Source organism: Peromyscus leucopus, unplaced genomic scaffold, assembly GCF_004664715.2.
Source record: "Peromyscus leucopus breed LL Stock unplaced genomic scaffold, UCI_PerLeu_2.1 scaffold_1088, whole genome shotgun sequence".
Lineage (NCBI taxonomy): Eukaryota > Metazoa > Chordata > Mammalia > Rodentia > Cricetidae > Peromyscus > Peromyscus leucopus.
In genome coordinates, this window is record NW_023504213.1 from 5,027 (window position 1) to 15,419 (window position 10,393).

Sequence of the window (10,393 nt, forward strand, 5' to 3'; positions counted from 1 at the left end):
GCCTCAGTTACAGCCACTGTCAAATGTGGCTTAGAACCCAGTGGCACCAACAGTTCAAATAAGACGAAGCTTTCATTCATCTACCCATTAATTTATTAGGTATTTTATTTCACTCATATCAAACTTGCATTTAAGTTTACCATGTTCTATGATCCAAGTAACAATTAGACATTGGGGCACCACTTTAGCTCTCTATAAGAAGCTTCCAGCATTCACAGGTGAAAATCAAACCCTAACTTTATAATTACCAGTGGAGTAAAAAACAAATACACAGTGTCCTGTGGGGGCATAGTGGTGGTCTTAGGTTTTGAGATCCAGTGAGGCTCTTTAGAAGTGGCTTCACAAAGAGTGTATTGGTGTCTGCAACATCAAATAGGTGCTGCACCAGTGAAGGGAAGAGGCCATTGCAAGCAGGGCTGTCTGTGTGAGAGTCTTGAGGCAGAAGACTGTGGGCATGCTCAAAATTTTGAAAGGAAAGGAAATAGCACAACAGAGAGAAGGGGGAAAGGCCATGTCTAAGGTCTTTAAAATATTTTATTTATATTTTTGAAAATAATGTTAACAAGGTAACAGGTTTTCATACATATTTCATGTTGGTTATTTCTCTGTTCTCCTGTATCTCCTTGGCTCCTCCTACCCCACTGTATCCTTTGGGCCACAATTTCTTCTTTCCAGTTTGTTCTTCACCATCCCACTCTCTTAAAACCTCATTTACCCCAAGTCTTGTGGGCCCTTTCCAAGTTAGAGGCTAGAATCTTTTGGAGTTTTGGTAAAGAAAATAATTTATTTGGATATATGACTGTGGCAGTTATATGCAGCATGATTTGGAAGATGGAAAGATAGGAAAATTCATTAAAAATTATATTCATTAAGTTTCCCCCAGGACAACTGTTTATGTATATATGCACAAAAATACATTGATATTCACATTTACATACTTATATACATATTTACTAAATGTTCATATATTTATTCCAATATATATTACATATTTTATATGCATGATTTCATTTTAATTATACATATAAAGGTGCTATATATATAAATTTTTTCTCAAATTATATATGCATGTACAAAGTCTGTTAAGCAGGCAAACAGCTTGAAAATACTGGCAAGAACTGAAACAGCAGCCTAGAGGTCTAGAGCTTCAAGGGTTTTCCTCTTCGGAGGACCTCAGGCTTTCTCTTGTCTAACTGATTAGACAAGAACCGTCTATATTAGGAATTTTCTTTTGGCTACTGTTAGTCGAAATGTCAAGCATGTCTTTAAAAAATAGCATCAGAGGTGCATTTGGACTAGTGTCTGACCAAGCACCTGGGCACCACACCCTTATCAAGTTGACAGCTGAAGTTAACCATTTCACTGGAACTATTTGTGATAAACTGCCTCGACCTGTGCAGCTGGAACACCAAACCTGGCGAGGGCCGCCGAGGTTAAACAGCACTCTAGACACCCAGTTTCACTTCGTCAGGGAAGCAGCTCTCTTTATTTGTACCAACATGGGCTTATATACTCCTCTAACAGCAGGAGTCAAGGAATGGTTACTCTGTATCCAGAGGCAAGCCGGACACTGTTTTCCAAACAGGAAAAACCACAGGGGAACTGATCCACAGCACCCTCTGGAACCCAACTGCACATTTTTCACACAAACAACTTAACTGGGACAGGACAAAAAAGGGCATTTAAGATTAAGGCAGCAAACTTACTGCTGCCGACAATAAACTAACTGTGAAAGAGGTCAGCCTGAAGCAGAGGCATTGACAATGAAGACAGAGAGAAGTAAATAAATCTTGGCCTGCAAACATGCAAAATTTTAAAACCAAATGTAGGAGTGCAGAGAAGGAAGACAAATAAATTATTCTCATGCTTCTAATCCATAAAAGGATTGAATCACAGAGTCCCTTATTGGAAGTGAAAGGGAGGATGGAGAATGATAAATAAAGTGGTGATCATCGATGAACCCAGATAAGACTCTCAGGAGGAGTTGGGGATATGGCTGAGTGATATAGACCTTGGTAACCAAGTACCAGGCTTCATTCCCAGCACTACAAAGGAAAATGAAAGATTTTTCAGGAGAGTGAGTTAATCAGGGATCTTTCATCCTTTTCTTCCATGAGAAGCCTGCTTCTTATCCCAGTCCAGAAAGCAGGGATCAAGACCAGAATGTTATGAGTCCACAAACCCATTCCCAGCAGTCACTTGTATTCCAGGAAGAACAACTCCAAGGATGCAGGAAAAACACTTATAAAATAAATCTAAAAACAACTCCAGGAACTTTATTTGTCATTTTCTCTCAAAATGTATACCCAGAAATGACTATTCTTACCATGCACATTGCAGAATGAGCTACTGTTGAAATGCAGTCACCCTTAATCATTTGAATCATTTGCATGTTCCATGATTATAATTTATAGCAGATAACTATTTTTATAAACAAATGACTGAAAGTGAAAAATATTTTCAGGAAGTTACTTTTTATAAAAATAATTATTTTGTTAATTATGAGTGTATTTAAATTTATTGAGTGTAACACTATAAAATATGGTTTATTACTTAATATCTGAACATCTACACTCTTCAGTTACTAAAAAGCTTCCAAGTGGCTAATTATATGTATCAGAACATATATTTCAGCCACAGGCATTTAGTTTTTTTCATTATTTTTATCTGTAGGATGTTGTTACTATATTAAATTCTACAATATAACAGACATCACTTAAGAGAATATTTTCCTGTTAATTTCTTTCTTCAGAGCACCCTTAATCTCATTATTCCTGAGGCTGTAGATGAGGGGATTCAACATGGGGATCACCACCATGTAGAACACAGACACCACCTTATTCTGGTCAGTGGAGTAGCTGGATTTGGGCATCGCATAGATGAATGTGATGGTGCCATAGAAGAGAGTGACTGCAGTGAGGTGGGAGGTGCAGGTGGAGAAGGCCTTGTGGCGGCCCTCAGTGGAGCGCATCTTCAGGATAGTGATGAGGATGTAGGTGTAGGAGACAGCTATGACAAACACTGTGACTATAATGACAAAGGCAGAACAGAATGAGGCAGGAACTATGGGGACACTGCCACTAGAACAGGAGAGCTCTACCAAAGGAGCCAAATCACAGAAAAAGTGATTGACTCTATTTGGTCCACAGAAGAGAAGAGAAAAGAAGGAAATAATAAAGGAGGAAGCATTAAGTAAACTACCTATATAAGATCCTACAAGCAACTGGACATAGACTCGTGTGGACATTTTGGTTGAATAAAGCAGTGGGTTACAGATTGCTACAAAGCGATCATACGCCATGGTGGCCAGAAGGAAGCATTCAAGTGTCCCAAAGAAAGCACCTGAGCCAAGCTGAATGGTACACCCAAGGAAGGAGATGGTATTTCTCTTTACCAGGAAGTTGACCAGCATATTGGGGGTGACAGAAGATGAGTACCCTATGTCAGTAGAAGCCAAGTGACTAAGAAAAAAGTACATGGGGTGATGAAGCTGGGAAGAGACTCTGATGAGGAGGATGGTGCTGAGGTTCCCACACACAGTCACCAGGTAGATGCACAGGATGATGATGAAGAGGACGACTCTGAGGACTGGGTCATCTGTTAAGCCCAATAAAATGAACTCTGTCACTACAGTGTGGTTCCCATCCTCCAGGAAAGCCATGGGTCAATGTAGCTGCTGCCAGAACCAGGCTGTGATGGAGACATTCCAGGAAAGGATTTATAAATATGTAGCATCATTTTCATTAACTCATATATGGATGCTAGTATAAACAAATATGTCATTTAAGAAAACATTTCAAGAAAACTCATTGAAGAAAAACTTAAACTAATTTTTATTTAACTGTTATTTTACTCCACACTTTTAGAATTTATATATTCATTTGCAATGAATCTTCCTATATTTCAAAAATTGTTTTTAACAGCAACATCAGATAATTTGTTTCAAGTGTGCTCTGTAGATACAGCTTTGTAGGAAAATATTCCATTAAGTGGTATTTATATGAAATATATAATATTGTATATAATTAAATGTTATTAAATGTGCTCAAAGAGCTTTAAAGACAAGGTTTTAAAAAGGAATCATAAGTATAACAAAAATAATTACAGTATCTAAATCTAGGTGATAAAGATTAGAGGAAGCAGTCATGCTTCCTGAAGGCTTACTAAATTACCAGCCTAGAAGTTAAAATTCATATGTAGATATATTTTAATTTTCAGGGGGTAATATTAAGTACTTTTGTTGTTTCTATACTATAGACAAGAAAACTGAGGTTGAAAATATTAAGTTACTCACATCAATTTACACAGGAAGCAGATTGTGATCCGGATATCAGACGCAGGCAAGCTGAACTCATTTCATTCACTCTGTAATTGTATTGTAAATGAAATCAAGTAAATACCAGTCAAGTAAATACCAGTCACAACATTGCTGAGAAAAATGGGAGCAGCTGGTTGACTCCCCAGCTTTCTGATGCAACAGCACAGGGGGGGCTCCTTTGCTGCCTAGTTCACAATGCTTATTGGTTAAGCAAGACTATGTCCTAGGACAAATATTAAACTGAGAAGTCAGATATCTTTCATAGAACAAGGAAGATATAGAGAGGATTTCAAAGTTACAAATGAAGTCACTATTTAAAATCTAAAAAAATACTTCAATATTTCCAATTCAGCCATAGCTTTCTGAAATCATCTTAAATATCACATGACTAATAATCAAATACAACTATTAAGCTTTATTCAAACATGCCAAACTATTTCCTACTGTAACAATGTTTTAATTGAAGCATGATGGAATTAAATATGATTTTTTAACATAGTATGCAGATGATAAAACTTCCAGCTTTAAGTTAAGACGTGGCTCTGGAGAGAGGGCTCAGTGGTTCAGAGCACTGTTGTTCTTGCAGAGGACTTAGGTTAAGTTCCTACACCCAGATTGAATATCTCACTGCCTGTAACTCTAGTTCTAGGGGTTCCAGGTCCCTCCTTTGACCACCTTGGGCACCAGGCACTCATATGGTTGCACATACATACACACAGGCACTCACATAAATACATAAAATAAAAACAAATCTTTTAATATGTCAAGAGCATACTCAGGTTCATTCACCTAGAGGCCAAATTGAATCTCATCCCTGCTATTCCACCCTCACCCCACCACAATTTGGCTTTATTTTCTTTTATTTTTCCCAAAGTGTTTGGTGTCTTGGATGCTAGAGCATCCGTGTAATCAATAAAGGAAGCAAGTTGTCCTAAAAGAAACTCTCTAAAGGTAAATTCCAAGTGCTTAAAAATTATTCACTATTGTAGGCTTATGGCAGAGTGTTTACATAGTTAGAGACCATGTGGTTTCTGGTCTTAGGGGTCAAAAACTGGTCACACTGGTTTGTCCATGTGCACTCTACAATGGAAATTTAACTTACCCCAGTTGAAATTATTTTCTCCCTAACTGCTTGTTATTATCTGCATTATTGCTAAAGGAAGGCTTTTAGATACAGATACTATTTGAAGGAATAGTTCTCTCCAGTGGTAAACAAAAGCTCAAATCTTACCTCTTGAAAAAAGAATTCATTCACCTTACAGTTATTATTATATGATAGCCATGCCATCTTTTATAATGCTTGACTGAAGATAGGTCTCTAAAGATGCCAGAAATTCAAAGTAAATTCAAATCCAACAGGGAACATGACCACAGCCTCAAGTGAATATTGAGTAGTTCAATTCATATCAACACATCTAGTTTTCAAGTATTCTGTACATCCAGAAATGTCTATTATAAAGTAAGCAATGGCACACTTTTAGTTAACGATTATAGTGAGTAAAATACAACATGTTGTCCCATTCCTAAATATTGCTCCTAAGTTTACTTTGCTATTTCAAGTTAGCCCACCAGGCTCTGATGACTGGTTAGTTCCAAACTCAGTGTCACACAGATAGCTCTATGGGACACTAAACAAAACAAAAACCTGTAAAAATGGGAAAGGGATTTGTAAGGAAGAATGAAGGCTGGCCAGGATTGGAGGGAAAATAAATTATGTTGAAGGAAGAGTAACCATAGTTCATTATATATATGTTTGAAATCGTCAAAGAATGAAATTTATTAATTAAAAAAGAATACAAAATTGAAAATATAAATAGGTAACATTACATCCAACACCTCTTCATTTTATGAGTAAATGTTTCATGGTAAAGAATGGGCATTCTATTATTATTATTATTTTAGAAATATAGGGAGGAAATAACATGACTATTTAAAATACATACATACTTTTTATGGCCAAAGGTAGAAAATAGGTTCCTTCAATTTATATTAAATATTGAAAATAAGCTAATGAATAAAATATTTTTCATGAATTTTAGATTTCAGTGAAAAAAAAAGAGTGAGAATAAACCAACTTTATAAACACAGAACATGCCAGGGTGAAGAGATGGCTCAGCAGTTTAGACACTTGCTCCTCTTTCAGAGGAATGAAATTCACTTGCAGCATCCACTTCAGGTAGTTTCCAGCTGCCTTTAACTCCAGCGTCAGGTGATTCTATGCCCCCTTCTGGCCTCTGTGGGAACGCATACATACATACATGTTGGCTTAGGATTTCTATTGCTGCGATGAAACGTTATGACCAAAAAGCAAGTTAGGGAGGAAAGGGTTTATTGGGTTATTGGATTTCCACACTTCCACATTGTAGTTGATCGCTGAAGGAAGTCAGGACAGGAGCTCAAACAGGGCAGGAACTTGGAGGCAGAAGCTGATGTAGGGGCCACAGAGGAGTGCTGCTTACTGGCTCCTCTCCTCATGTTTTGCTCAGTCTGCTTTCTTATAGTACCTAGGACCACCAGCCCAAGGTTGGCACCACACACAATGGTCTGGTCCCTCTCCCATCAATCACTAATTAAGGAAATGCTCTACTGGCTTTCCTATAGCCTGATCTTCTGGAGGCATTTTCTCAATTGAGGTTCCTTTCTCTCATATGACTTTAGCTTGTGTCAAGTTGACATAAATCTAGCCAGCACACATGTATATACACACATAAACACTAACACAAACACATACACATATATAAATAAAAAATGATAAAAATTAACATGGTAAGCATGATATGGAAGAAACAAACAAACCAATGGATTCACAGGATGGCTGGAAGGTAGCTGCAGTGCTAGCTTAAGCTGCCTAATGAAAAAATTCAAATACATCAGCTGATATTTGAGGGAGAATGGCAAAGAACCCAGTGATGCAAGCAGGGGAGAAAAGGCTGACAGACACAAACAACAAATGCAAAGATCCCAGGAAATTCAAGAAATTAAAAAAATGAGGCCATGGTAAGCCATGCAGAGATTCATAGGCGATGAACAAATGTTTACATTTCATTCTTTAATGGGAATGGAAAGGTTTGGAAATATTATTCAGTTGTGCAAGATTCTATCATTCATATATATGTGCTATACATGAATGCAAACTGCCTTTAGTTTATGCTTGTCTTGAAATGTCCTTATTCATCAACCAATACTTAAAGAAAGCTTTCCTGGATAGAGTAACCATGATTGACAGTTAGTTTGTTTCAGGGCTTGCAAAGTTTTCCTGACTTCCAGGGTTACTGATGAAGGCTTTGATGCTATTCTGATGTGTTTGCCTTTGTGCTTGAATTCATGTCTTTTCCTTACAGATTTTGACATATTTTTTTCCTGTGTGTTTTTGACATCTTTACTGTAGTACATTGTGGAGAATTTCTGGTTTATTCGTGGCTATTTGGAGTTCTAAATCCCTCTTGTATTTAGATGGCAATTGCTCTGTCTAGATTCTGCAGGAATTTTCTCTTCTTGTTTTATTGAATTGATTCTCTGTGCTTTTATTCTTTATCTCAGCTCCTTCTTCTGCTCATGGATTCTTAGGTTCATTGTCTTGACTGCAGCTGTAGCTGTCATGGTTGTATTAATGTTTTCCTTATTGGTGTCTGAATATAGTGTTTTGTTGGCCTGCATTTCTGATACTCTTTTCTCTGTTTCATTGAGTTGATTTGTGATGCTTTCTAACAAGTTTTACCTTTGACTCACTGGTCTTTTTATTTTCAGCATTTCTATTACTTTTTTTTAAATCTCAGTTTCTTTGCTGAAGTTTTCTGTCATGTTGGTAACTCTTTCATCTACACTGCTTATGTTCTTATGCATTTTTTCTAACTTTTCTTCTGTTGCTGAGTTTTCTCTCTGGGTCTGGGGCTGAATTCATTTGCTACTTTGCATACTCCTCTATCCAAGTCATTTATCATTTTTTTAACCAGTAAACCTTTAAAATTAAGTCTTCATTATTTCCTGTGTTTCAGATATTCTAGTTTAGTAGTTGAGGAGATGGGGTCTCCTAGAGGAGTCATGATTCCTTGCTGATGCATGTCTCTAGAGTTCCAGCCTTACAATTTGTGCATCCTATGGTTTGGATATTTTTGAGAGGATCTTCTTAACTGAGTAGCCTACTCTTAATGTCTTAATGTTAGTACCACTCAGAGAGAAGAAAACAAACCATTATAATAGTAAAATCATACCTTTCAGGACATAGAAATATACCCCAAATTGAATAAAACCTGCTAAGTCAGCACCAATCACCATAAAATACAGATAGGCAAAGCCACTGTAGAACATGCTATGAAATTAGAAATTATTTATAGTAAGTGGGGGAATAATAAATGAAATAAATAATAATGAAATAAGTGAAGGAGACAGGAAAAATGGGAAAAAAGAGAAAAATATGGGGAATATGGAGACTCCTATGGAGGAAGAAGATCAAGTGAAGATCAAGATATTAGTGAAAAGAAAAGTTAAAAAAAATATTTCCCAATAATGAAAAAATTCAGGACAGATAGATAAATGCAAGAAGAGAAAGAAAAGAAATAAAAAGATTGATTTAAAAGAAAACAAACAAGGTGATGTGAAAATACTACTAACAGCTGCCGTGAGGGAGGACAGGAAAACGAGTGGCTAAAACAGAAAACAAAAAAAATTAAAAAAGAAAATATGTTGTCTAATACTGTTCAAAACTACAATAAAATGACTCTATAAAGAGAAATAGCATAAAGATATAAATTTCAAAAATGAAATAAAGTATAAATACTGTTGAAAGTGTGGTAAAAATCAAAAAAGGAAGCCACAAGCATCAAAAGCATGTGCTGCTCTTGCAGAGGACCGAGTTTGGTAGTCAGCACCCAAAGAGCAGACTATAATTGCCTGTAACTCCAGCCCCAGGGAATCCAAATATCCATTTCTTGCCTCTGCAGGTATCCACACACATGAGTGCATACATACACATGCATACACAAATAAAAATAAATCTTCAAGAAGATGAAAATATTGTAAAAAGATGAAATGTTGTTGCAATTTCTTTCTGGGTTCTCAAAACCTGGAGCATGCCCATGAAGTGTCTGGTGGCTGACGGAAAGTCAACTGAATCTGGGCTCTTGTTTTTCCTACCGTTTAGGAGTTGCTGAGAATGCCTTGGACAGGTTTCTGAGGTCCCACAAGCTGTCTTCACTTTGGTAGCTTTCCTTCTTTGGTGCCAGGGACCTCTGCTGGCCACACACAGATTTGCAGTGTATGGACTGAACAGATTCTCCTACAACTCCCAGGTCATATACTTTGGGGTGACTAATATCACAACTAGAAATGTCTCCCACATGTTTTGGGATTTATAAACTATCACAGCACTGGAATTTGAATATGTGGAGGACATGTTTTCATGCTTTCAAGACTCCTATGCATTAATTAGCCAATGCAGAAATTCAGCTGTGGGTATTTCAGCACATTGCTGAAACATCAGAGTTCCCAGGCTCTACAGCAATGAGAAACAGATGCTGCTCCACCTTTGGGCTGCAGGCTCAGAGCTACTGAGCTCTATAGTGAATCTCAGTTGATGATATCTGCTGTGGGCTGTTTAAGCTAACTTTATGCATGTTTCTCCCTGATCTGAGCCTCCTGCCAAATGTACTTTTGGGCTTGTCGGTATCTAGGCTCTCCTGCTCTCCACCCTGGGGTTGTGGAATTCTAAATTGGCCTTCCCTCACCCTGGAGCTGTGGAATTCTAAACTGAGACTCTCAGATCTGTGATTATTCCCTGTTCTCAGTCCCCACTTGTCCTCTACCCACTGAGTCACATGGGGTGATGAGATGGGATTTCTCTATTGTTTGGTAACCTTTCTAATGGAAGAATCACTGTCTTAACAAAACTCATAACTGGATTTGAGGCTGGAGAGGGTCATGGTCTTGTCTTGAAGTCTGGACCATCTGTTCTTTCCTTGAAATCCTTTATATAATGGTAGCAGAAATGATCACTATTATTGAACTGTAGATGGAGTCACTTTCTTTATTCAGTAAATACTAATTTACACTTACAATGTGTCAGTTCTTATTCTGAAC

General features: G+C 37.3%; 1 protein-coding gene across 1 annotated transcript; it reads right to left on the bottom strand.

Annotated features, from left to right (window-relative positions):
• Positions 1–2,716: 2,716 nt before the first annotated feature.
• On the bottom strand, positions 2,717–3,661 carry LOC114685281 (olfactory receptor 469). The gene has a single exon (XM_028859863.1). It carries the CDS (start codon positions 3,659–3,661, stop codon positions 2,717–2,719), a length of 945 nt encoding a protein of 314 aa, XP_028715696.1.
• Between the last annotated feature and the right edge of the window lie 6,732 nt (positions 3,662–10,393).